The following is a 27,831-nucleotide window of genomic DNA, read 5'->3' as shown; positions in this document are numbered from 1 at the left end:
TACCCAGGCTAGAGGGGTTCCTTTGCAGCAGAAATGATTATAGAGTCATTCAAGAAAAAGAAGTCAGAAGTAATTCACAATAAAAAAGGATGAGGCATGAGCAGTGTAGAGGGAACCATATGATTCACCTTTATGTAATTTTTAATTATGTCCCCCAAATTATCTTGTACCTATAAATCAATCATGATTATGATTACTATCATTAATTACAATACAAAATTCAGGATTCCTCAGAATTTTGGCAAATTCCGACCACTAATTCAGCTGTCCACATGCCCATTTCAATAGCACTAAATATGACACCATATAATTAGGAGTTTACCAATAGTTTTGGTAATTTACAGTCAGTAATTCCTAGAACAAAGGCAAAAAGGAGTTATTTAATACCAACATTGATCTTTCACATAAAACATCTTTGCTGAGTTAGTTATTTACTGTTAATGGACTACTGTGTATTTTCATGGAAAACAGTTATTTTTTATTGAGAATTCACAGCTATGGGTAAGCTGCTACCATAGTCAATTATTCAACTGTTTACTGCTTGTAAGCAGAAGCAAAAAAATATGTCAAACTATACTTAGGAGCCTGTTCTTAGGGAGCTATATAAGGTCTGGATCAAGTTTAGATTTTCTGGTTAACTCTTGAGGCTAAATCATCCCATCAGTAGCTGCCGGTGCTGGGCAGCTCCTGGGCAGTAGTGTTCCTACATAATTCAAATTAATCACATACATAGATTTGCTTCTACCTGCAGTGGCTCATGCAGTCCAGTCAGACAACACAATAACATTATTTATCAGGGAACACAATCTGGAGTCAAAAACAAACATTTCTCTGTGCTATTCTGGATCTTGATTATGTGGTGAAGTGGTATAAGGTGCTGCTTGCAACACTGGAAGCCCGGGGTTCGAATCCCCCTGTGGCGCAAGTGGTAGAAATGCTGCTCTGCTACACAGAAAGACTCGAATCCTGGGAGTTGGACTCGATGATCTCTAAGGTCCCTTCCAACTCGCACAATACTGTGATACTGTGACACCAGGACTAACAATATTCATTATTATAGCTTTTGATATGCAACTGTGGAAACTCTACTTAAAGGAAAAATTTTTAAAAAAAAAAAAAAATTAAAAAAAAAAAAAAAAAAGGAATCTGTGCAGGGTATTACTGTCAGTGAAAGTGGAGGGTAGGGGACAAAACATACTTAGTAAAAAATTAGCTGCAGAGATGTATACTAATCTTGTCCTTACCTGCACCAGTTTCTAAAATGCTGCAGTGTAACAAGTATTTTTAGTAATACAAATATTCACACGAATAATAATTTTACTGTTGCTTTGATGACCTTCCTCCATCCAGGTCAAGTAAGCAAACATATGTACAAATATATGTAAGTACATACACAAGCATAAACACACACACTGTTTATTCCCTGTTCTATGTGTAACCAATATACAAAAGTATATTTTTAAGGCTCCTTTTCTATATTTATGGTATATATTTATAGACTTATTTATGTTATTTGTACAATTCTCTACAATTCAAACACACTGTATAAAGACTGAGTAATAACACTAGCAGCCACCTTTACTTCTGTAATTCGATTAGTTTGTCATCAATGGCAAATAATGTATGATGGGCAACCATACACATATTTTTTTCATTTAAGTGAAGTTTCTTTTCCTGTTTCTTGACCACTATCACCTGAATATGCATTTTCACTGCAGAATGAGCTCGTCAGTATTTAGAGCACATAAAACTCCAGACTTCAATGACTATCTGCTAAAGTTAGCAAGTACATCAAATCACTTTTAAGTTCATCAAAGACTGTTAGATTTAAAGATATGTAGTATTTAGTCATACCTTTTTTTTCCCCTCATAATCAAAACAGATTAGATTCCATGAGAAACTTGAGCATGCTTGATATGGAAGATGGTTTTGGTATTTGCTGGATTAATCTGCTGTGTCGTGACTACTTGTAACTGTCAAATGCTCTCACAGGATAAATAATTAAATCTTCAAGAAGAATAAGCACTGAGGAAGTGGTGGAGATTGGATTTGTGTAGGTGCTGAGGGCATCATTTTTATCCAGTCACTGAATAAAAAGCACATTATTGATGCACTGAATAAAAAGCACATTCATTCACTGCTACATGATCTGCACCACAATAGAAGACTGCAGCATCCAATGCTAAACTGAACTGATTAGAAGCAGGGAGGAGACAGCTCAACACACAGGAACAGAATGCCATGCTGTAGGTAACTACATAGCCTTCAGTTAATGCTATAATTAGATGAGTAACAGCTCTTGTGACTAACATTGAAAAGGCACAAAAATGTTTCTCATAGACTTCTTTTTTTTTTTCTTTGGAGCAATAAAATCAGCAAATACTACACTTAAAGTAAAATGACTTTCATTTTCTCTTCAGTTTAGGTGACTAGAGCAAGTTTTTAAAATAAAAATAAAATAAAATGGAATGCATTGATTGATTAGCAAAGCAAAACAAACACAATGCATTGCAACATTTGAGGTACAGAATTTATGATAACAAAATATTCCAATTAAGTGAACACTTTAAGGTGTAAAATCTAAAGGAAAACAATCTTAGCAGTGAAAAACAATGAACACACATTAAAAACAAACAAACAAACAAACACACACACACACACACACACACACACACACAAAACCACCCTGTTGTGTATTCCTGATGGTTTTTTAAAGCTCAAAAACAATTCTTTGCTCTAAAATTGATTTCTTTGCTTTCACATTCCTATTTATGTTCCGTGTTTACTTTATGTGGATTCTCTCTTAGGGCTGATCTATTGTATGCCTGTTAAACACTCCTTTAAATAAGCTGTTTATTTGCTTGAATATTGTTTTAGCATACATAAAAGGGGAAAGTCAAATAATAGCCTAGTGAAAAAAATCTACAAATAAACATTCATTGAAATGCTTCATATTTATAATTCTTAATTGAAGAGCATGGTTATTGGAAAGCAAGAATCCTGCTAAAAGTGTTCTGTCATCTCACTCCACTACCTACTCATTGTGGTAATTTTAAATACCAGATCAGTTACATCACTCTTAGCAGCAGATGTTACACCTTCTTATCGTATACCAAAGAATAGACAAAAATAAATTAAGATTTTAACTCTCATAATGAAACACAATCATTCTACAGAAAGGCTTGAAAGCTGAAGAATTTCATGTTTGCCTATTTGGAGATGCTGAAATGTTACCAGCATTAAACTAATATTATTTTTACATAGAAGACAAGAAATCACTGTCCAGCACATATTTAAAGCAGACAGGAGCATGGGAAAGTAATTAGCTTCTAATCATCAGCCAGAAATGAAACAGAAACTTAAAAACTGTAAACACTGTTATTTAAGTATTAAATTACTCATTACATTATCCTTCCTAACAAGGGTAATGCAATGAGTAATCTATGGAGAAAATGGATGGAAATAAGTAAAAAATGAAGATTCTAAACTACGCATTAAGAGTAGGAAAAGAGAAAAAATGTAGACAGGCAGTTAAGGGAAAAAGAAAAAAAAAGGAGAGGAAGAGAGAGAGAGGGAGTAAGAGGGAGAGAGAGGAGATAAGGAATAAGAAGAAACAAGAAAACCATAAAAACAAACAAACAAACAAACAAACAAATGGACCAGAAATATCTCTGAGGAATAACTGAGCAAGAGACCAAGTAGAAACTGAGAAAAATATTAATGCAAAAAAAAAAAAAAAAAAAGTTTTTTTTAGTCTTGAATGGAGCAACAGAGACCTGAAAATATTATCAGAGACTGTAAAAAATAAACAAACAAAAACAACAGCAGCAAAAAACTTAGTATGTTTCTAGTTAATATTTGTTGCTTACAAAGGAATCAAAGGAATTGCTCTGTGCTTGGAGTTTGCAGCAAGGCATTAAACAATTTATTGGAGAAATTAATAAAACACAAGAAAATAAACATTCTGCTATTACATGCAGAGAATGTGGAAAAGCTCTCACAGACTGGAATGGTCCTTTGACAGTGATACAGAATTAGGAACCAGCATAAAAATCTGGATAACAGATTCCTCCTCCATCTGCATTAAAACTGAAGACTGTGCTTCCTAGAATTAGTGATATGCATGAATGGGTGAATGAGATTCCCATTGACCCTACCTACCGTCCAGCGAAACCACAGCCAAAGGAATGGGCTTGGCGGAATCAGCGGGGAAAGAAGACCCTGTTGAGCTTGACTCCCAACAGCAAACTGAAAATGGTGAGGTTTGTCCTTTATTCTTTTCCTCAGTTAACCTCTTCACTGAATCCCTACTGGAAAAATACTATAATATCATGACATATAATAATAATAGTAATAATAGTAATAATAATAACAACATTGTCTTGCATCCTGAAGAGGTATTAATAATGGTTGTAAAACATTTATTTGCCTTACATTTTGAAAGAAATTAATCAACATAGTGATAAATTATATAATTAAGCATTATTAATAATGAATTCTAAAATTATCCAACTCCCAGAAAACACAGCTTTGAGTGATGTTAACAACTGTGTGATGTGACTCAAGAGAAAAGAGATGAGACCAGATGAGGTTTAACAAAAGCAAGTGTTTAACCAAAGCAAACGTAGAGTCTTGCACCTAGGGAGGTATAATTGCATACACCAATACAGGCTGGGGGAAGACCTGCTGGAGAGGAGCTCTGCTGAAAGGGACCTGTGTGTCCTGGTAGATGACAGGTTGGCCATGAGCCAGCAGTGTGCCCTCGTGGCCAAAAAGGCCAATGGCATTCTGGGGTGCATTAAAAAGAGCGTGGCCAGCAGGTCGAGTGAGGTGATCCTCCCCCTCTACTCTGCCCCGGTGAGGCCTCATCTGGAACACTGTGTCCAGTTCTGGGCTCCCCAGTACAAAAAAGGCAGGGATCTCTTGGAAAGAGTCCAGCAGAAAGCCACAAAGATGGTGAAGGGCCTGGAGCATCTCCCCTATGAAGAAACACTAAGTGAACTGGGTCTGTTCAGCCTTGAGAAAAGAAGGCTGAGAGGGGACCTGATCCAGGTCTATAAATATCTGAGGTGTGGGGGGCAGAGTGGCAAGGCCAGACGCTTTTCAGCAGTGTGTGGAGACAGGGTGAGGGGAAACAGACAGAAACTGCAGCACAGGAAGCTCTGCATGAATGTGCGCAAGAACTTCTTTACGGTGAGGGTGACAGAGCACTGGAACAGGATGCCAAGAGGGATTGTGGAGTCTCTTTGTCTGGAGATATTCAAGACCCGCCTGGTGGCCTACCTGTGTGACCTGGTGTAGGAAACCTGCTTTGGCAGGGGAGTTGGACTCGATGATCTCTGGAGGTCCCTTCCAACCTCTATGATTCTGTGATTCTGTGAAAAGAGTATTTTTAAATGTTGATAAAATAATATAATATTAACCTCCCTGTAGTGTCTCTGAATTGTAAGATGATTAACTAGAATGGAAAAGTAACACAAGACTACTACTCCACTTATCATGGCCAGGACATAAACTACTGGTCAAACTTGTAATGGGTTCAAAGTTTAGTCCAAAGGGAGTTACACATTAAAGAAAAGATCACTGCTGACACTACTGGAAAAGAAGACTTTGATTATTTTACCAAAAGGCAGAGATTCTCCCAATATTAGTGATGTAGATGAGTAAAAGATGATTACGATTTTCAATTTTAAAAAACTGCTAATATCAAGTAGCTTTTATGACTCATTGTTGCCATTTGTGGTATTGGTGGAAAATTAATTTCTTGTTAGTGGCTGACCAATGCAAATAGGCTTTTCAGACATACAAATAGAAGTGATGAATTACACCTATAAACTCTTGCTTGTAAACTTCAAGTATGTTAATGAGAGCTTAGTATGTCTAAAATAGTCACAGAAAGCCACAGAAAGATGATTACTGCATCTCAGCATAAATGCAACATGTCTGTAATAGCTTGTTTGTATCCTACATATACACTATATGTTTCTGACAATAATATCTAGATTGGAAGTAGGAGTTTCTGGGTGTAGTGCTGATTTTGTAATTGAGTAACACGTCCCCTAAATCCATTTCCAACACACCTAATTTTGGTTATTTATTGGAAGGTCTTAAGTTAATCATCTGAAATGCCCTAAGCAGACCATGGAAAGAAACAGTCACCTGTACAAGGTCTAATCAGAGTTCAATGCAGTTGAATTACATTTAGTGAATGTCCTACCAAGTAATGAAGACTGAAGCTATCCGAATTAACTGTTCAAATGTTTGAATAGCATTTGGAACAAATAAATTCTACCTAATCATTAAATGAGTTGTGTACTTCTCTTACCTAGTTCAATCTTCTCATGAGTTTTTGTGAAAAGCAACTCAGCCTTTTAATCATCATTACTTCTGTATTTAGCATCTTCAAAAATAGATCAATCTTCCTCATTTCACAACTTGTTTATTAAGGTAGTAAATGAGAAGTAATTTATTATCTAGGAGGCTAGCACACCAGCCATTTTAGATTAAGGCGGATGAGGAGTTTGTGCACATAACTGCTTGGCACACTTTAAAAACATCAAAAATTCCCAAATATAATGGCTGGTGTTCATGGATCTTCTCTTTCCACTTTCTTTTTCAAACATACTATTTTGTAAGATGAAGCCTGGGAAAGTAACATCACATTTGTCAGTTCTATTCCAAAAAGCATAAGGAGAGGCTTGAGAAAATAACAACTCTAGCAAATAACTTGTTGTCAGTTATAGTTAACTTTTCCAAGATATATGATGATACAGTAAATAAGAAAAATGAGGGCATTATTGGCTTTTCCATTTCAACCATCAACAAACTGACTGTATGAACACTGGAAGCTATTTACTCAGTGTATATAGCAATACATATTCTAGGCCAAATATATTTTGCTAAATAAAGACAAAAATATGGAGTGTAATTGAAAAACAGAAGCAAACAAATAGGAAAAAAAACAACCCTACCTGAATTTTAAACATCTGTAGATGTAATTATCTTCTGATTGCTAAGTTAATAAACACTCAGTAAATAACATCTGGGGGGAGAAAAACCCTTTATTTTCTGGTGCAAGAAAGCATATCCACAGTGGCTTGAAGTCTACATAACATCATAGCTTCTTGGAATATCTACCTACATATCTTTTCTCATTATCAGTTTCTGCATTTTAGGAATGCATACATAAGAAATATCAAGACTTCATTTTGTATATTAAAGAACCTGTCATATACACTAGATAGTAGTTTTCAGTTGAAAACAAACTAGCAAACATACGACTTTATTATTCTTCTTAAGAATCTGAGAGGCAATTTTGCAATAAATCTTATTAGAGACTTTTATACCTCTGCAGGGTTCCACTACATTTATTGGGATTTATTGCTGATAGATACAGGTAACACATTACAGACATTCCAGAAAAGGTACAATATTTCCTTATTTCCATTGTGTTCATCTCCAAAGACTTGGAGATGAATAAATACATGAACAATAAATTAATGAATAAAAATGCATTTCATACAAGTATAAAATGAAACAGTATTTCAGTTGTGCCATTAAATATTTTGCCACTAAGTACTCAGTGGGAGCTCATATGTTTCTCTTGCTTACAATACTTTTGAAGAGCCAGCTAAGACCAGCAAAGCCAGTTAATTAGCAACAATATACAAACAGAGCAAGATTATGGGAGTCTTTCTCATTTGCTTTTGAATGTTTGTTTTCAACTCAGCACATTAGAAACTCTGCCTTCTTAGCTTTTTTGCTCCCTTGAATAAAGTACACTTTTATTCCCCTTTATCTCCATATAGCAGCTACAGTTCTCCCTCTAGGTAGTTCTTTTCCAAATAACAGGTCTTTAGCACGTGGCTGCAGGCATTTGCATTGAACAGCTTCTGGTGGAATGGCCAAAAAAGATACCTGGCTCCTTTTCCTGCTTAGTTAATGTTGCATCCTCCATATTGCTGTGTTACAAAAGTGCAGACTGAGATGCTACCATTCAATGGCAAGGCACTATGAGTTACAGCGATAGCTCTCACTCAGAGTGCCATAAATGACATCAGACTCAAAATAAATGACCTCAAAAAACTGTTACTATGCTGACCAGATGCTAACAACATCCATCTCATTTAGTTTTGCATCCCATGCAGTGAAAAATATTGCAATTTTGAAGGAGTTACTGTCAAACTCACACCTGTAATTACATTCAGATGTTTTAATGTGATTGCATATGCATGTCATTTCAAAAGGTGTTACCCTGAATACTGGAATTCTCTGTTCATTCACAGAAGATATACAAAGTTAATTAGGTTGCTCTGAAAGTGATACCTCCCATTTATTTTCATGGAAATTTCAATGAACACAATAACAGAACATGACGGAGCAAATTCTCAGCAACAACACATTATTTTTCAACACTATTAGCTATCTATTTACAGCAGCAGTGAACAAGAGCCTGCATGCTGAGATAAAAATCTGCAATTAGCAGAGGTAGCCTACTGTTTCACAGCTGCTATGATTACATCGTTGCTAGGAAAAGGTTGACCATGCAGTCCATATATCATTGGCCTGAAAATATGGAAGTTTTTCTTTGTTTTTCTTTTCCTGGGCTTTTTGCCCCTGGTCACAGACCCAGATAACTCCATGACATTGGTAATGATGCAATCCAGGAAACTGTCACCTTCAACCTTGCACTGGTTCAATAGATCCTAACACACTTGCATATAGTGCTCTTTCTGTATGAGCATTCATAGGACCCAACTGGCACAAACTTTGAAATATTCCAGTTTTGCCACCATAAGCAATGATATTCAGCTCTGTACACAGTTTCCTGGTCACAACTGTTTGAGCTGACTGAGACACTCTTAATTTTACAGTACAACAGCTGTGCATGGCCATCTGGAAATTGACTTGTCTTTCACACTGCTGTTCCCACTGCTGAATCACCCTCCACCGCGCTGTGCTCAAATCCACTGTTCAGACCACATGAATGTTCAGCAAGTGTTGATGAACATCAGTGGGTTCAAGTTTTTCTGCACAGAGGAATTCAATGATATGCCCTTGCTTCAATGACACACCTTGCTTCATAATGCCTCATTACCTAGCTCATCTCCTGGAAATATGAAACATATTTTGGCAGTCCTGAACTTCATTGAGGACTCCCTTGTAGCAGCACTGCTTAATAACTTATAGGAAGAGGGAAACTGCATCATCAAGCCACAGCTTTTACCTGTTACACAGCCTTCTATCTCATAAGAAAAAACACTGGTCTACGTTACGTATACTGTGTTCATTTATTTCTCCCACCTGGAGCCTACCAAGGATGAGCCCACTTCTCAACCCTGTCCTGGTCCCTCTGGATAATATCCCTGCCTTCTATTATATCAACTGCACCAGTCAGCTTAGTATCATCAGCAAACTTGCTGAGGTTGCACTCAATCCTACTGTCTAAGTCATTGAAAAGGATGTAAAAGAGCACTGGTCCCAAACATACTGCTTGGTGACACTACTTGTCATGGGCTCCCACCTGGACAACAGCCCTCTGGCTGTGGCCTTCCAATCATTTTGTATTTACTGAATAGTCTACTCTCCAAATCCATCTCTCTTCAACCTAAGGATGTCAAGTGGGACCATGTTATAGGTCCTGCAGATGTCCAGGCAAATAACATCAGCTGTTCTCCCTTTGTCTCCTGATGCTGTTACTCTATTATACAAAGCCACCAGATTGGTGATCACATGATACTGTTGTAAAATATGACGTTTTAGGCTTAGAGAACATTGATCAAGTCCAACTGCAAAACACTACAAAGTTTTCTGTTTGTTTGTTTTTGAGTTCATAACTCTATCTGTTGAGTTTAATTTAAAATATAATACTATGTCTCTCAAATCTTCTATTAGAATTTGCCTTGCTTTAAATCTTACCCACTATTATTTGAACAGCCCTAATACTTTCAGACTTCATGCCCACCTTTCAATGAAGATTGCTTACCATAGAAAGAATAGCAAAATGCAAGAACAGCTCAAGAGTAAGCTGGAAGAAGCTTGAAGTCTGGTGTCATCTGGCATGGATCATAATATTTATCCATTTTTCAATACTGGAATAAGATGTAAAAAATGTCTGACAGCTATTAGGAAACAGAATATTTACATGCATTGTACTGTTCACCTAACATTCTAGTCCAAAATCTATTAAAATGAACAGAGGCTTTTCACTTATTTCAGTGGAATCTCAATTAAGTCCATGAGGATGGTTATCTCTGCACGTCTGCAAGCTGGCAAAATGAAACCTGACTCAGTATCCATGACAACCCTGCTAATGTGCTGCTATAAATAAGACATGAAGACATTGGAATCAATCTTTTTCTATTCTACAACTTTGACGAGATTTGGTGTTGTTTTTTGTTTGTTTGTTATTTAAAGTAAATCTTTATACATATGTGTGCTACAGCCAAGATTTCAGTCAAGGATATTCTTAATACGGTGGAAGGAAGTTATGTTCTCTTTAAGTCTCTTTAAGGCAAGGTCTGTGAAGATAGACCTTACTTATATAAGAAAGTATAGCTGGAAATAAATAAATAAATAAATAAATAAAGCTTCAAACTAAGCATGTTGCCAACATGCATCTACTTCAGAAATGAAGTCATCTAAATAAGTAATTTTTTTAGTCGGATGTCCCCGCAAGAGTGCAGGAGTCTGGTTAATGTTTTCAGTCTGACAGGTAGAAAAAAAGGATCCAAGCAAAATTTATTTTGAGTGAGAATCTTCTATACATTTATGTTATAACTATTACCTTTTTGTATAGAAACTACATGGTAAAGAGGAATGAGAGAATTTAATTTGTGGATATTTTTCTTTAGATGAGTATCTAATTACCTTCTTAGGACTATGGGGGTGAAATACTAAGAAATTAAAAATTTGTACGTAATTTTAAATAAAAGTATTCTACCGGCCAAAACAAATTCAAAGTTCTGTGTATCTCTTATAGCAATTGATTGTCCTAGTATCTTAAATGAAGAAGGAGGTCACCAGGAACACTGAAAGTTAACAGATACAAACATGGATAAAAGAAGTTAGAATCGGCTTGCAAAATGGAGGATTCAGAGTCATGGAACAGAAAGCTATTATTCAGTGTAAGGCAACTGTTTTGAAATGCATATAACCAGAAGTTACCATGGGAAAACAATAAATTGGATGAGTTTCCATAACATAATGCAAAAAAAAGGTCTTACTGAAATTCTGGAATAATATCTATTCACAGGAGCAGAAAGAATTATACAACCCTGTTTATTACTAGTGAATCCACAGTGTATTCTGTTCCAAATGTGGCTGCTGCCCTACAGAAGAATGGTAAATACTGCTGTGAACTCAAGCCAGATGGCAATACTGAACATAATGAGACATAATGAATGAGACATAATGAGTTTAGTGGTTTTATTTCAGGAATATGGTGACAACCTAAAAATAAATACAGATAAGACCATAAGAAAAAAAAAAAAAAAAAAAAAAAAAAAAAAAAAAAAGAGAGAGAGAGAGAGAGAGAGAGAAAGAGAGAAAAGAAAAAAAAGAAAAAAAAAAACATAATGGAAAAATTCAGGCTAATTCATATTTAAGAAAACAAAACATAATAATCTATGAATAGAGCTGTTATTTCCTAAAGATTTTGCAAGCTAACATCTGTTTAACTGTAATGAAAACTGAGTGCACATTACCAAGGGAAACTGACACTAATTAAACTTGTTCCCAACTCTACATAGTCCAGACATTCCACAGCCTTAGGTCTGACTCATCAATAAGCCTTTAGTCTTACATTCATAAAAGAGAAAGGAGGGGAAGGTCTATCATATAAATGAGTGGCTCCCCAAAACAAGGAAACTCTGCTGCCTGACAGTAAGAGCTTTTAGATTTTTATGGTAAGGGAGCAGGAAATCTCATCCTTTAATGTGCATTCTATGACATTTAGATCCTCCTGCCTTCCTAAGATTCCTTGACTGTGATCTTGTTCTATCTAGGAGAACACATTCAAGACAATTAGTGACTGGGAAGAACATGTTTAAAAACCAAACTGTAGTAAAAGTACATAAAACTTCAATTTTTCAGATGTCTCATAGAACTGAACAGAAAATGCTGCAGAAAATTATAATAAGAAATTGTTCTGAAGACCACAGATGGGAAACTTTACAACTTCCCCTTCAGCTATAAGTCACAGAATATATATATATATATTTATCTACAGTTACTTAGTTCTTGAATTTTGTATATGCATTCGTAAGGAGAACATTGGCCCTTCATTATGACAGTTCAAATTTCCAATAGCCCATGCAATAAGCTTATTATATTTTTATGAAGTATTTTTACAAATGATATCCCTAATGTTAAGCTTTCCGTGTTAGGAAAATGGTAATAGTGGAACTGAGCAAGTTAATTGTACCGTTGTGGTATTTTTCATTCACCAATCTATCCAGTCTAGCAAGAGAAAAGAAACAACAAAAGAAGGAGCTGAAATGGCATTCCAATACTAACAGAATATCTCCTAAACTTAGATTGCAACAAAAAATATGTTCATTATGTTATCTCTGCTAGTTGATTAACAAATACAGTTCTTCAGTCCTGAGGAACAAGTGTTTTCAAAATAATTTGAGGGATCTAAAGCAAAATTGAATACCTACCTACCTAGGAATTCATTTAATCCTCTTTAAAATTATCGTTTGGTATAATTGTCTTTGAAATGAAAGAAGAAGTTGCTTTAAAGAAACTCCAGGCTTTTACTTCTAAGTGTACGCGAAGGAGGTTTACAGGTCAATTTTCTCTCCTACTCAATATACATGGGAAAAGCTACACAGAGAATGTCTTCAGTGCAGAAGAATCCCTTTGTTGAAGTATTTTTCCATTTCTATCATTAAATTTACTCCATTCCTATTCTGGGTAGACCTGCCTTAAATGAGAAAAAATAATCATTGTGCTGCCTGGAAACTAAGCTAAAAAAAAGCCATACATTTTGTTCAATTTAGCCAAATCTTTAGGAGTCTTACAGGTGATTTGTACTTAATTATTGCATTGGATTTGATATTTATGTTGAGTATCTTTGTTAACAAATGAATTTAAACAATTAACAGCACCACTATAAATGTACTCATTCCATTTTGCCTGTAAATGATCTGTGTAAATGTGCTCTCAGGTTCAGTTCAGTTCAGAAAAATATTACTGTTAGATTATAATAAACACCAGCATGTACCATCCAAATCCTTGCTTAGAGTAATGTTACCTGTTAGATACACAAACTCATTTTGATGTTTATTCAGACTGTTTTAAACTTTATATTCAAGGCTTTAGACTTTTTCCACTTTAAGGGTGCCCTGCTGCTGAAACCTATTAAAGCCACTGTCTCAGCCTGACAGGCTCACATAGCTTCAAATTTCAAATAGCAAAAAGCTATTAGAACAGTTTCAAACCAAAGCATTACATGACCAGAGACAAAACATTATTTCTGGTAACACTATGGAAGCAGAAAATTAATCTAGGTTTCTCTTGAGAAACAACAGAGAGAGCAGAAAAGATATTTCAAAGAGAAATGCCGCTTTGTGGACAACGCAAAGCCTGTCTAATCTTCAAGGTCAACTGTACCCAGGAAATAACTCTGATTTGGGAGAACACAGTAATCACTGTTTACACTCTGAAAAATAACTTGTATCTTACTACCTTTCAGTTTCTGAGAACTTGCTTCTGGTATTTTACAATGAAAATGTTTACTGTGTTGATTTTCTGTGTAAGGCTTGCAAATTGGTACTTGGATGCACCTGCACCTGCTGTTTGTTACAGGCACTCTGTCCCTGAACTGTGAGCACCGTCCTCAGGCTGAAACAGAACCATCAAAGTGAAGGACATAAGGGTGCCTCAGGAATTCCCTGTGCTGCAGTAAGTTCTCCCTGGAAATCCATAATTTTCCTATACAAGAAACACGCCGTACCATGTACAGGAACAGTGACGTCGTAAGCCCAGGGAGCAGAGGCATTTCACAGTCAAAAACCAAGTACCAAGTGATGTTCCCCAGGTGTCTGTATTGTGACCATTCTCCTTTAACATCTTTATCAATTACATACATAATGGGATTGAGTGCACCTCTGCAGTGTGCTCTTGCAGCCCAGAAAGCCAGCTGCATCCTGGGCTGCATCAAAACGGTGGTCAGCAGGGTGCCTTCATGAGGCCCATTCTGGTGTACAAATGTCCAGTCTGGGATCCCCAGTTCTAGAAAGATGAGTAGCTGTTGAAGCAGGTCCAGAGGAGGCTATGAAGTTTATCAGAGGATTGGAGGACCTCTGCTGTAAAGACAGACTGAAGGAACTAGTCTTGTTTAGCCTACAGAAGAGAAGGCTCTGGGGAGGCCTCCTTATGACCTTCCAGTATTTAATGGGAGATTATCAAGAGAAAAAGAGGTCAATTTGGGAGAGCATCAAGGGAAAGATCAACTTTTTACACAGTTGTACAGTCAAAGGCCAAGAGGAAATGGTTTTCAGCTAAAGTGGTTAGATTGAGATGTCAAGGGTACATTTTTCACAAGAGAGGGCTATGAGGTTCTAGCGCAGGCTGTCCAGAGATGCTCCATTGCTGGGGTGTTCAAGACCAAGCTGTATGGGGCTCTGGGAAGCCTGATGTAGAGTGTGATCTAATTGACGGCAATCCTGCCTCTAGCAACGAACAACCTCCCCTACTTCCCTACCCAACCCGCTCCAGAACGTACTGCAACCGGCCAATCACTGCGCTGTTCCAGCTCGCTTGGCAACGCGGCATAGCGCGGCACCGCCTTTCCCCTCTCCCAGCTGTCCGCACTGTACTCTGCGCCTTGCGATGATTGGTGGGTCGGCGAGAGGGCGGGACATGAAACGTCTCCGAGGGACGTCATTGCCACCAGGCCAATAGGAAATAGAGCCGATAGATTCAAATGGAGCGGGCTCGAGCCCGGCAGTTAGTCATTAGGGGATTCGCGGAGAGTCGGCGGTGCCTTCAGTTCGACCGCTTTTCGCTATGGCTCACAAGGATATCTACTACTCCGACAAGTACTGTGACGAGCAATACGAGTACCGGTACGAAACAGCTGTGGAGCGCGGGCTTAGGGAAGCGGGAGGGAGTCCTGCTGGCTGCCCCGAGGCTGTCGCCCAGAGCTCGAGTCTTCTTCGACGGTTAAGCTCTGCCCGTGGCCCCCAGAGAGGTAGATGGGCTGAAGGCAGCGCCTCTCTGACATTTCGGCATTCTCCTAGATGGGGGACGCTGCTCTCGGCAGATTTGTTTTCTTTACCGGACGATTTGGGCAGCGCACAGCGTGCGTTCCGGGCCGCGCAGGTGGAGCAGGCTCTCGCTGCCGCTCACCAACTCAGAGTCCTTAGCGGGGGCATTTCGTAAGTCCGTGTCGAAGCGTAATGCTGGTAAATGCACTTTGCGAAGTCTTTCAGAGAGCATTCTACCTGCTGGTTTATAAAGGTCTGCAATAGTACTAGTCGGTTCTGCGGTTCATTTAACAGCAGTGTTTGCAGTCTTCTAGCTTTTCTTGAAAGCACTACTGCAAACGCCTGTTTTTGTTATGTGGAGCCTGAGTACCTGTTTCCAGCTGACTCTTAATAGCTATTTGGCCTCAGAAACAAGATGGAACGCTTGCAAATGTGGAAAGAGGGTGTCTTAGGTTCTTAGACTCTTAAGCCGTATTAGTGTTTTGTCTTTAAAAACTAGCACTGTAATCTCCATAGAGAATATCATATTCACTACAAAAGACAAATAGGAATGACTTCATTAGAAATGTGTGGGGTCACTTTTTTTTTTTTTAAGTTGCTTATATGGCAGTCGATTGCTAGTAACATGTTTTTAAGTATAAGTAGCATAATTAAAGCAAGCAGGGCAATTAATCTCTTCTAGGATGTTCACTCTCAATGTGCAGTTGCACTGAAGATGTACATTTAAATCTGAGTTTTGGAATTGATGTTCCATAACTGCTGGTATCCATGAGCACCCTAGGATTCCTTCTAGAGAATGCTAATGCTGGTATTCATAAAGAGACTAGCTTAATATCTTTTAGTTGAGACCTGTGCAAGGTATCTACAGATCAGCATATGTAATGTGTTAATTACTAATCTACAGGCACGTAATGCTACCAAGAGAACTCTTAAAACGAATGCCAAAAACTCATCTTCTGTCTGAAGAGGAATGGAGAAGCCTTGGTGTTCAGCAAAGTCTTGGATGGGTTCATTATATGATCCATGAACCAGGTAAATACAGATGAATAGGACTGATGAAAAACGGAGTTTAACATATATTTAAAAAAAATATTATCTGAAATACCACCTGGGGCTGGTACTCAGCTGTATGGTACATACAGCTGATGTATAAATAGTTGCTCCTGCTGTTGAATTTGCTTCTAAATGCTTTGATTGTTTTTTTGATTCCTTTTGTCAGCTCCTTGCTATTTCAGTTATGTAGCAACGTAAGTGGCACAGGAGATTTTTTGTGTTAATTTCACCTCTGGATCTTGGAAATGCTAGTTGAATAGTTTAGAAGGGACCTTAAAAAGCATCTTGTTCAAACTTGTTTGTACCTCTGCATCCAGTTGTTTGTTGTTTGTTTTGTTTTGTTTTTGGTTTTTTTGTTTTTGTGAGCTCTTGTATGCTGTTACAATATCAGTGACTGAGGAAAACTTCATATAGCAGCATAATTCTATGTCATGTACCTGGCACACCTATTTAGTAGAAAAACCCAGCAAATGCTCACATAGACCACATCCTTCTTTAATGATGTGAAAAATCTATGACGTAGTTTGAGGTCTAGTAGTTGTCTACTAAATGCAGCTTTTCAATTAAAAGATGATAAAGACCTTAAACTTCTCCAATCACTATGTTCTAAGATATCCATACCTGGTACTTGTTAATCAGGCTTTTCAGTGGTGACAGATGAACTGAAGCCAGCTTCATGAAATTCCAAGTTTCCAGAAAAACTGGATGAAGAAAGTAGTCTAACCTTCCAAAGCTTCCCTTAACTGGATGGATACTTTTGAATAGGATTTTGGAAGGGGTTTGCTGTGAAGTCTAATCAGTACTAATAGAATCTATGTATACTAACTGAAGTGGCTGTTGTTAGTGTTTGACAGTGTATACCTCACAAGGAAAGTATCAGCAGTTTCTTATACTGTTACATTCTTATACCGACTATATATAAGCTATGTATACTTATATGTTAAGCTCTTCAAATAATGCAGAGAGCGAGTGTTAATTCCCATACTTGCTGTACTTTCTTCCTTTGAGTTTATACCTTTGGAATAAATTTTTAAAGCATATTTGCAGCTTCTAAGGCTGCTCTAGAATTGGTCTGTAAATACTGCACTTGAGGACACTTGTGGGCTTGATTTATCTGTTTCTTATTCAGTAGTATTGTTCAGGCCTCATTAAATTGATGAAATACCTCTCATCAAAGCTTAGAGGACAGACTGACACTTTGTTCAATTTTATCCCACAGAGCCACACATTCTTCTCTTTAGAAGACCTCTTCCAAAAGATGATCAGAAATGAAGCACTATCTTTAAATATTTTCTTTAATCTTCTGGAACTTCGTGTATGCATGTATATATGTTGGTAGTATTCAGTGAATACTTTATGTACAAAACATACAACTGTACCTGTGCATGAGCTGTATTATTCACAGCAACAAAGCTCAGTCAAATGCAATTTCTAGTTGGCTGCTATTCTTTCACAGAGAAGTGGAACTTTAATGTATCTTAGTTCTCTTTAATAAAGTTTACTACTGTGTGCTTTGAGTCTTTTGTTGTTTTTTGTTTTTTAATCCTGCATGCAATAACATTTGCATTCAGCTTTTCTGCTAAAATGTTGCGTGCTCAAAAGCACTGCCTTACCTGTTTGTCACTAGGCATAAAGAAATAAACCCTGCTTCTAGTGTTCTGTGAAATCTAAACCTCTACAGAGTTCTAATTCACCAGGCAAAGCAAATTACCACACAGAGAAGCTTTAACTAAGTGAATCACAGAACCGTAGAGTTTGGAAGGGGCTTCTGGAGGATATCCCTCCATCACATTACACCTCCATCCCATTACACATTAAAGCGTCCAGACGGTTCTTGAATATTTCCACAGAAGGAGACTCCGCAGTCTCTCTGGGGAACTTGTTCCCGTGCTCGCTCACCTGCAAGGTAACATTTTTCTCACTGAGATGTGACAGACGGCTGTAACAGCCCCTACTTACAGCCGTTCACCATGCTGTACCGCCGCCCCGCCGCGCGCCATTGGATGGACGTCATCACGGTGCGCCGTAGGCCCGGCCGCGGCGTCGCGAGGCGAGAGGACTGGCGGGCCGGAGTTCTCTCGCCATGTTCGCGGGGAGGCGCCCGGGCCGAGGCAGCGAGGTAAGGGCAGAGGGAGCCCCGCGTGTCCCCGACTTGTTGCGTAACGCAGTGGACTGGAGGCCCCGGTCCGCGGCCTCCGCGCTCGCTTGAGGTGATCGCACGCCCGGCGCGTTAGCAGGGATGACTGAGGGCCCGACGAGGCGCGGTCGGCAGGTCGCCCACTGCTCTGTGTTGGACGCTGCGTGAGGGAGGTCCCTGGCGGGGCTGGGCTCAGGCGGTGCGCTTTCGGGGCCTGGAGAAGCACTGCTGCCCGAGGGTTTTGGCCCTGCCAGGAGGTAGTCGCAGGGAACATGGGAAACCTTGCCTGCAGCCGCGCTTGGTGCCTGCGGTGCTCTGCGTTACCATCTGGGCACCAGCACCAACCCTGTTTCCGAATAACCGATCCCAGTTTCCTTGTTCACGTTCTGTACAGTTACACACCTATGTGTTTGTTGCACACTTAAACGTGTAGAATTCATACTCCATTTCCCACTGTTGAAATAGCCGCTCAGCGTGTAGTTGGAACTGCTGGTAGGTTCAGGAGAGGAGTTTGCAGCTCCTTCTATTATCCTTTAGTCTGTCAAAGTTCCTTACACGTTTGTCATGGAGTCAGTGCAGGCAGCCAGAGGGAGCAGTGAGCTCAGTGTGCATCTCTAAACACTAAAACTACTGTTCAAGCATTTTCAAAATTACTGTGTTATTTAGTTACTATAATAGGCCTTAGCAAGTGAAAGTTTTTCATCCAGTGTGCTATTTAACCCAGAAAAACACAAATGGCTAATGACCTGTTGTATTTATTGCAGTGAATAAAAGCAGTGTGACACTGTAGTGGCAGTGAGTACAATGACCTTTACTTTAGTGCTGCTGCATATATATATAAATGTATATATGTACAGTTTAAATCAGTGATACTTCAGAACAAATGGATAATCTTAGTGGATTTACACCGTGTAAATAATGAGAATGCATTATAATTAAGTATTTTTTTCAACACAGACTAATTTAAAATACAAACGTACATGAAACCTTTATTATTAGCATCTGACTTTAGAAGTACATGTTACAGCAGTGTTAGTCACACACTGTGAGTTTTAAATCACATTACTTTAACCTAAACTAAGAGTTTGTGTACTAGTGCTTACTGCATAGTCTTGTTTCTCTGTGCAAACAACTTTTACACGTATTACATGTTAGATGTGGGTATTAAGGGAAATGGTTTTCCAGAGAAGCCATATTTTGCACTGTGCTCCTTGGTTCTGCTTCTCTTTCTTTTTGGTGAGCATTGTTTTTCATGTTCTGCTGGAAGAGAGCAAACTTCTCTATGACAGTCATGCTCACAGGGGTAAGTTACACTTAGAATGTTAATCTCAAAATGCATGTAGCCAAAAAACATTTTGTTTCTCAGGGCATCTGGTTGTCAGCAGAGGTCAAACCATTTGTTGCAAAATATGCAGCAGTGACTGTGGCATGGTCAGAACCCTCAGCAGCATGTGTCTGTACTAGGTACTTAACTACAGGCTACACATTTGTTCAGGAACTGTCTTTGGAAAAGTATGTATATTTTCTGAATTTTATTTCTTGGGGGATTTTAACCTTCCAGTTCTGGACATTGATTACTCTCAGAAAGTCAAAGACCTGATATGATAATATTCTAACTAAATACATTCTTCTCCCTTGCACTCAAGATTTAGATTTGCACGTTTCTATTCTTTGGGCATATGTCTGGTATCTCACCTCTTGTTTCCAAAGGCCCAGTGGACTGTTAAAGACAGCTTGTTGGTGATTGCTCTGGCAATATTCTGCTATCAAAAGAGCTGAATTCTCTTCTTGAGTGAAAGAATGGTTGTGTTATGACAAAGCTGAAACAGACAGAATCAAGTAGTAGGAAGAGGGCAATCATCCAAGAGTGTTTTTCCTACCATAAATAATGTATGAGGTTACTCCTTCATCTCCTTTTCACAACCTCCATGTCCCAGGAAAGTAAGTCTTAATAAGAAAGTAGGAGGCTTCTTAAAGTGTTTTTCTAACAAGGCCTGAAAAACAGGCACTCATGGTGGATTTATAATTGTATTGTTAAACCCAGAGAAGCTGAGAAGAAAGCCCACATACTGGGATAGGAAATAATTGAATACTGTAACAAATTTTTGATATTGTTTAGCTCTTCAGTTGCTTCTCAGATTAGTAGAACTCTGAACATTGAATTAATTTTGGAATTGCTGCAAAATTGCTTTTATGTCCTTAAAAAGTTCAGGTAGAGCCTTAGAGAACTATTCATTCTAGGCTTTCTTAGTATGTCAGCCATTTTATTTATAGGGATTTTACAGGGTATTTTCAACCCATTTTTATGCATAATATGTGCTTAGCAATGAGATGAGTATGATCTCACAGTATTTTTTAGCATTAAGGGACAGAAGCAGTATTCTCATGAATGTTTTGCCTTGTTGGGGCTGAGCTGTAGTAGTTATTGTGACTCAGATTTAGTACTTTTTTTTGTAAAATTGTTTTGACTACAGTCTGTCAGAATTGCAAAAGCATCTTGTCCTGGTGGGAACATTTTTCAATTTTTCATTACAAACCTGAGGTTGAGGTGTTGTCTACTTTGTGCTGAACAACTTTGGATGGAGCTTTCTTTTTCTCTCATTTTTCTTTACTATTAATCTATCTTTATGTCAACCCACAGGTTTTACTCTTTTTTTCCCCTACAGTTCTTTCCCCCCATCCCATTGTGAGGAAGTGAATGAGGTGGTGCTGAGGTGTCTGCCAGGTCTCCCTTACCAAATCTGGATCTCAATGTACAGAAAAGAAAGGCATGCCACAGACATGTCACAGAAATATGCTGTGCTTTCATCAGTGTAATGGTTAAGTGCAGTCCATTTATTGGCTGTCTGACAATTTTGTATTGTATTCCACACATGCCTTATAGACCCATATGATGCTGTACTTCTACTTTGTTGTTATGACATCTTAAGATGGGTTTCACTGTTAATGTTTGTGGTTTTTTTAGTCAAGTGCATGTTGCTATACTGTGATTTTGGTTTGTTTCACAAGAAAAAGCCTACCAAAAATAAGTGTGATGAAAACTAGCAACCTTAAACAAAAGTGAAGACTGTAACTTTCAAGCAGGCTAGGTTTACAACTTGAAGTATGTACCATCTGTATTTTTAAGTATTTGATACAAACTGCATGTTTTATCCAAAACAAAATATATTATTTTTTAAAGAATGTATAGCAGTGAGTAAATAGTTGTTTGAAATAACATGAAATACTTTCCTTTTGGAACATAGCTTTCTTGTTAAACAAATTCTTCAGCCAAGGAATAGGGTGTTTATCTAGACAATGAGTATATGCTGAAGATTTGCCTGGGGATGACTTCTCATCTTTCTCAGTGCTTTCTCAGTGTCCATCACATAGTGTTGTGCGAGATCCTGTATTACGTGAATACTCCAGCAGCTCTTGCTCACCTGATGTCATTTCAAGTACAAATCCAGTAGCTGTCTCACAGTATCATTCAAAAGAGTCACCATACTCTAATGATTCCAGAATAGTCAGTGAATCTGCTGAACAAAAATATCCAGTCAGACAAGAAAGTAAGAGTCTTTCAAAGGTGAACAAGCACACTTTAAAAAAAATTAAATTCTTACTTTAAAGTAGTCAGAATGCTTTGTTCATTTTTGAAGTGACTAATCACTCTTTGTGTAGGAATAATGAGTGATGCTTGAAGAGGATGATAGTATCAATGAGCCAAACTACAGATTCATCACGTTCTGCAATTAATGCAGTTTTCCAAGCAGCATTTTAGGAACATGAGAGGAATGTATTGTTTTTCCTTATAAAGTAGAAACCTGAGGGGGAAAAGAAATCACATTGCATTTGTGAACCATGCTTTCCTTCATTCACTGTTGGAGTTTGGTGCTTTTTTTGGAGCACAATAGCAGCTTCCTCAAGTATAAATTACAGAGAATTGGTGGCTGTGATCGGTTACATGGCCAGTAAGTGATTAGTCCGCAATTATTGTTCAAACATTTCCAAGGCCTGCTACAGAAAACAATCCATATGAGAGCAGGAATGCATTGGAGTGGAGAGAGAATAAAGGCTCACATTAGAAGTACCCTCAGTCAAAAGTGAAACCGATATTCAACAAAAATCTTCAGTGATTTTTTTAGTGGCAGGCAGTTTGGTGGTCTAAGTAATCTCAGGCTGAGCTGGGTACTGTTTGATGATCTTTTTGGCACTTGCATTTTCCCTTTTAGGATTTTTAAGAGAGAAATGGAACTTAGTGGCCTTCAAATAATTTGGTCACATCTCCTGGGGCTTTGACAACATAGCTTTCCAGGCCTCCCACTCCAGAAAATAGTATTGCTGCTGGATGTACTTTGAATTTAATTCCAAATCCTCTGAACAGAGTTAAGCCATGCGTCTAGTTTGATGCAGCATAATTTGCATGGGTGCCTGTTACTTGCCTGCCCCTCTGATTCTTGAGCCCAAGCCTGCCAAAGAGTGTTCCTTGCAAGAATCACAAGGCTTCAGGACTTCTGTATAATATAGATTAACGTTTGCTTTAATGGGAAGATGCAGATACAGCTTTTCTAATTACATTCTGTTTGCTGCAAATGTTCGGGATGTTATTACAACAGTCTTGTCTCGTTTTGTTCATAACATGTAGCTCAGTCAAAAACTTGGAATGTTTTAAGAATTTTAGTCCTTTTCTAGAACAAACCGTTTCATAAAATAAGAACTGGACAATTTAAGACCAGCTGATTATAAACTGCTGATAATGCTGTCATTAATTTTAATCAGATTTTAAATGTGTAGTTGCATAGATGTGCGGAGTAATCCCTCTTGAGTTTATATAATATGCAACACGTAGCACAGTTAAAAGGGTAGATAAAATACACTAACAAACATCTAACTCTCTATTCTGGTTTTGTTGGTTATTTTTTTGTTGTGCTATCGAATTCGTGATGTATCATCAAACCCCAGATGTGTAGTTAGTTAACTGTTGTGCATGGAATGCTTGAAGATTTTACAAAGTTAAAGTAAAGTTAACTAAATATCTGACAAATACTTGCAGCAGATGAAAACAAAGGAGGGTGAGAAAAAATCAGACAAGAAAAAGCAAGATGGAAAGAACTCTTCTGTCAGAATTGTGAATAGAGCTGCATTACAGACTTCGGCAGGCAGTGGAGATTCCATGAAGCCAGGTACAAATGTGGTATTTGTTTTGAAATACACAGAGTATCCATAAAATAGTTGTCTACACTTTAATCTCCAGTTTGTGATTGTGTTTGTACATCTGGAATAGTATAGAAACAGAGTATTTTTTACTGTGTGACTTTCTGACAATGGATGGTAGCAGTAAGTCTTTTGGTGGTTGCATGAGCTCATATAAATTGAAACAAAAATGCCCTCAGAAAGTACCTGAATTTACATTGGTTGTCAATTTGGTGTTGTCTAAACACATTGGTGGTAATCACTAGATTTTTTTGTTGTTGTTTTTTCTTTCATGCCAGGTATTTATAGCAATAATTCTTGTGACTATTGCTGTGACTGTGTCAGTGATGCTGTAAGATATATGCAGAAATGAGCAAGTTTTATTTTTTAGACTCTACTTGCTTTATTCAGACAGGTTCAATAAAACTTCAAGCAAGAAGTCAACTCGAGCTCCAAAAATAGAGTCTTTTCCTGTACCTGCATTTGAAACTACTATTTTGGATTTCCACAAGTTGCAGAGTTTGGGAAGAAGTGAGATATTGAATGTGCATCATAAAAATGGACCAGCATGTTCAGTGGAAAGTAACATTATGTGCCTTAGTCAACCACACATGTCTCCTTTGTTGAACACAGAGGTTAGCTATGCTTTCATGTTGCAGAACTCATGAAAAATACTTTTCTTTCCAAATATCAAGAAACTATTTTTGCATTCAGCGTGTTAATACCTGATTAAGTAGCTTGCAAGCAGGAAGTTTCATAGCTATGGGTTTCATGCTTCTTCTTGTAGATGGAGACATCAGTCCTTGCTCTTCTTTTTTCCTCACTATTTCTTCCTTCTCTGTGCTGCTAGCAGATATGGGAAAGCCAAGCCCTGTTACAGTTTAGTTTGATAATGCTATGGTCTAAATTTCTGGCTTGTATGTACAGAGCACATATGTTCCCTGAGGTTTCTTAACAGCTTTTTTTTTCTCTCACCTTTAAATAATGAGCGTGCAGCCAATTAGACAAAAGTTTTAACTTATTTAAAAGCACATATGTGTATGTAGTTGTTACTTTGTGCCAAAGGAGGAAAAATTAGAAACTGAATTCTAGAAGGAGGAAAAATATTGTCAATATGTAAAGATTGCTTAACTTAATTATTTTTGTAGATTTTTGTATTCCTAGTTCTGCAGTTGTTAGTAAATGCAGTACTGACACATCCAGGTGTTTGTCACATATACTGAATCAGTGGTTAGAAGTAAATCATTTTGAAGGATACAAATATCATAAGCTTTTGGTGCCTTTAAGTGAAAAAATGCATATGGTGGCAAAAATGCATCTTACTGTTTCCTTTTTCCATTACTGACTTGAATTTAATGGATAGATTTCAGTGTTGTTGGAATGTTAAAACTTTTCCTTGTTCAATCTTAGAGTCATTGTTTGGATGCTTTTGTAAAATGTAAGTAGGCATCTTCCTTGGACAAAAGCAGAGAGGCATCTGCTTATACTTTAAAATACAGTAGGGTTCAAATGATATTTCCACTAAAAATAGTAACAAAAAAAAGGTGGGCTACAAAATTCTCTATGCCTTTGTGCACGTGAATTGAGGATTTTGTTATTTCTTTTTTTTTCTTTCTTTTTTTTTTTTTTTAAATATATTTAGCTTTTTTCAGGCATGTGCTTTTATTCATACTCCTATGATACCTGACCCTCAATTTTGCAGGAAGATGTTTCTGCGGAAAGCAAAGCCTCGTCAAAAACTTTAAAAGAAACAGTAGCAAGCTTAATTCCCTCTTCATTTGATGGTAGAAGTAAGTACTGCTAACATAAATTGTTTTCTCATACTTGAACTGCTTGTATCTCATCAATTTAGAACAATAAAGTATTGTCAGGAGCTGCAGAACTCTCAAATATACATGAAATCAAAGAGCAAACTCATTTTAGAGTAAGAAAAATAAAGTTGCATCTGTTTCTTCCAAATGAGATTATATTCTTGCATGTAGTTTTTGTTAGTAGATCAAAACTGCAACTGTCCTCTGTCCCTTTGGTTTCATTGATGCCAAAGGACTAATGTTTCTGTGAATGTCTCCTGAATGTGCTGTTTAATAGGAGAGGAAATAATGCATGTTGATTATTGGAAGTCTTTCGAAGTATTTTTAAATTTTTTCAACAATAAATCTGAGCAAATATTTGATGAGCTTTTTTTCTTTTTTTTTTTTTTTTTTTTTTTTTTAATAGCTGTCAGTCTAGGGTCTGCTATGTAGTATAGAATGTATTTGTTCTTCCAAATTTAAGAATTTTGCATAGATAGTTATTCCAGTTACTGAAGTTATCTGATAACATTTTTCCCACAAGCGGAATCTTCAGTTTGTACCCCATTGTAGAGCAAACAAGGCCTTTATAGGAAAGATATCAAAGGGGAAGTAACTCACCCCTCCCAGTAACAGTTTGGAGAAAGGGCTGAGCTGTGAAATGAAGCCTTCTCCCATTCGTACTCTTGTGCTGCAGGAGAAGGGTGGGGGAAAGGGGAACCCAGGCAGTCTGCAAATGTGCTCCCAGAAGCATCACTGAGACAAAAAGGGTGACTCTAGTTCCGCACCCCTGCTCCAGTCAGTCATGTGCTCATGTGTTGGTTCAGAGTGTGACCTTGGGATTCTGCTGCACTCCACCCCTTCACAGCAAGAACCAATGACTGAGCAGGTAGGGGGTCAGCGCCTGCAGTTTGGTGGCTCAAAGTACAGTATACGTCATGGCGCTTGTACAATGCCCACTTCAATGGAGAATGTTAAGGCAATAAAGGCAATTATTGACAGTGTTTTCCATGGATCTGTTGGACCAGTACTTGATGTTCTTTCTCAAGGCATAACTTCTTCAAGGACCAGTAGCAGTTCTGATTCATGCTTGCCAGTTCCCAAAAGTTCAGCAGTGCACCACAGGGCGTCACAATGTTTCCTCATGGACACTGGAACATGCTGGAGTGGTGTTGCTCCTGCTGGCTATCCTGTGAAATTATAACCTCAACAGGAGTAAAACAGATGTTTAATAGATATGTCGAGGATTAGATCTGCCCTCCACGGTAGGATACAGGCTGTATTTTGGTCTTGAGTCAACATCTCTGTCACATCCTTTTGCTTGATATCTGTGGCTGAATAATTATATCAGGTTCCAAAAGGGGGCTTCTAATTTGCCACATGGATGAGATTAACATCCCCTTTGCAATGAAAATAGGGGTGTCTGCTACTACCTCTGCAGGCCATGCACCAATTACTGGAGGGTTTACTGATCCCCCAACCTCTGACAATCTCCACCAAGGTGCAAGGAGACCACACCATTTTGGTCCTGCTTGCACGTTCCAAGGCCATTTTACCTTGTGTCTCCCGAGCTCTGGGTCCTCGGGGGCAGGGAGGAGAAAATTATTCATGGTGCCAACTATGGCTTGAGTGTGGTATCCTTACCTATAATTTGGGTTCTAAGCAGGGTGGCCCAAGTTGTCTGCAATGTTCTTAAAGCACTGGGTCTGCCATCTCTTGGTGTCTCATTCAGATCTCTCAGAGTTTCATAAAGACTCTTGGTCTACCCCTGCAAGGACTGTGAATCTCCCTTCAGAGCAGCCTTCAGGATCCTGTTATATCTTTCTATTAGGCCTGCTCTTGTTGGGCAGGTGAAACCACCATTCAGTGATGTTTTCAGCTCACTTGGTGTCTGCAGGGCTGTTTCTCTCACATTTTTCTCATCCAGTCTATCACAGCTGCTGCACAGCTTTTTTTTTTGCTTTTTTTTTTGCTTTTTTTACCCTTTCTTAAATGTATTCCCCTAGCTAGAACTAGCTGGGGGGCAGCCCCTGATTTCTTCTTGCAGAGATCATCCATACAGCCTCCCTACAACCAAAACCTTGCCACATAAAACCAATAACTTACTTGATCTCTCACAGGAGGGTTTTTTGTTTTTGTTTTTGCTTTTTTGTTTAAGCTGTGTATTTATTATGTGTTAGGAATATTTCCAGAATGGAATGAGTAATTCTTCCAGAATGCTGATACCACCAAGTGGTGGTGGATGAAACTGCTGTACATTGAGGCACATAAGAAGATTTTTTAGCTTGTGTTTATATATCTACAAGTTGGAAAGTTTTTAGAAAGTAGAAGATATTGATATGACCTTGCATTCAAAAGCTATGTAAGTTACAGTGGGATAAGTAATAAATGAATTTAATACATAAATGCAATATAGAAGTTAATAATTTTTAAGAAAAATAGATCGGAGAATAAGCATAGTTAT

The 27,831-nt window shown here is 38.0% G+C and overlaps 2 protein-coding genes across 8 annotated transcripts in view; both read left to right on the top strand.

Moving 5' to 3' along the window:
* The first annotated feature begins 14,915 nt into the window (after window positions 1–14,915).
* Window positions 14,916–17,785, top strand: CKS2 (CDC28 protein kinase regulatory subunit 2). The gene is made up of 3 exons (XM_072360030.1): window positions 14,916–15,074; window positions 16,120–16,247; window positions 17,488–17,785. The coding sequence occupies exons 1-3, from the start codon at window positions 15,016–15,018 to the stop codon at window positions 17,538–17,540; spliced, it is 240 nt and encodes a 79-aa protein (XP_072216131.1). The 5' UTR covers window positions 14,916–15,015; the 3' UTR covers window positions 17,541–17,785.
* Window positions 17,786–18,288: 503 nt separating this feature from the next.
* Window positions 18,289–27,831, top strand: part of SECISBP2 (SECIS binding protein 2) — a 44,007-nt gene continuing 34,464 nt past the window's right edge. For 2 of the 7 annotated variants that reach the window (XM_072358814.1, XM_072358813.1), the window contains exons 1-4: window positions 18,302–18,387; window positions 23,438–23,567; window positions 23,989–24,212; window positions 25,280–25,367. In XM_072358814.1, the coding sequence (XP_072214915.1) occupies window positions 18,352–18,387; window positions 23,438–23,567; window positions 23,989–24,212; window positions 25,280–25,367 (478 nt within the window). In that variant the 5' untranslated portion in view covers window positions 18,302–18,351. Of the gene's footprint in view, window positions 18,388–21,071; window positions 21,225–23,437; window positions 23,568–23,988; window positions 24,213–25,279; window positions 25,368–27,831 lie in introns of all 7 variants that reach the window. The other 5 variants (XM_072358818.1, XM_072358816.1, XM_072358817.1 and 2 more) reach the window with 5 other exon arrangements.

The sequence above is a fragment of the Excalfactoria chinensis genome, chromosome Z, assembly GCF_039878825.1.
Source record: "Excalfactoria chinensis isolate bCotChi1 chromosome Z, bCotChi1.hap2, whole genome shotgun sequence".
Classification (NCBI taxonomy): Eukaryota; Metazoa; Chordata; class Aves; order Galliformes; family Phasianidae; genus Excalfactoria; species Excalfactoria chinensis.
This window is presented reverse-complemented; position numbering and strand designations above follow the sequence as displayed.

Bases quoted from the DNA above. Each gene is read 5' to 3' on its own strand.
- CKS2 (XM_072360030.1), top strand. From the start codon at position 15,016: ATGGCTCACAAGGATATCTACTACTCCGACAAGTACTGTGACGAGCAA. The intron at 15,075-16,119 runs GTACGAAACAGC...ACTAATCTACAG, and splicing joins GACGAGCAATACGAGTACCG to GCACGTAATGCTACCAAGAG. The intron at 16,248-17,487 runs GTAAATACAGAT...TTTATCCCACAG, and splicing joins TTATATGATCCATGAACCAG to AGCCACACATTCTTCTCTTT.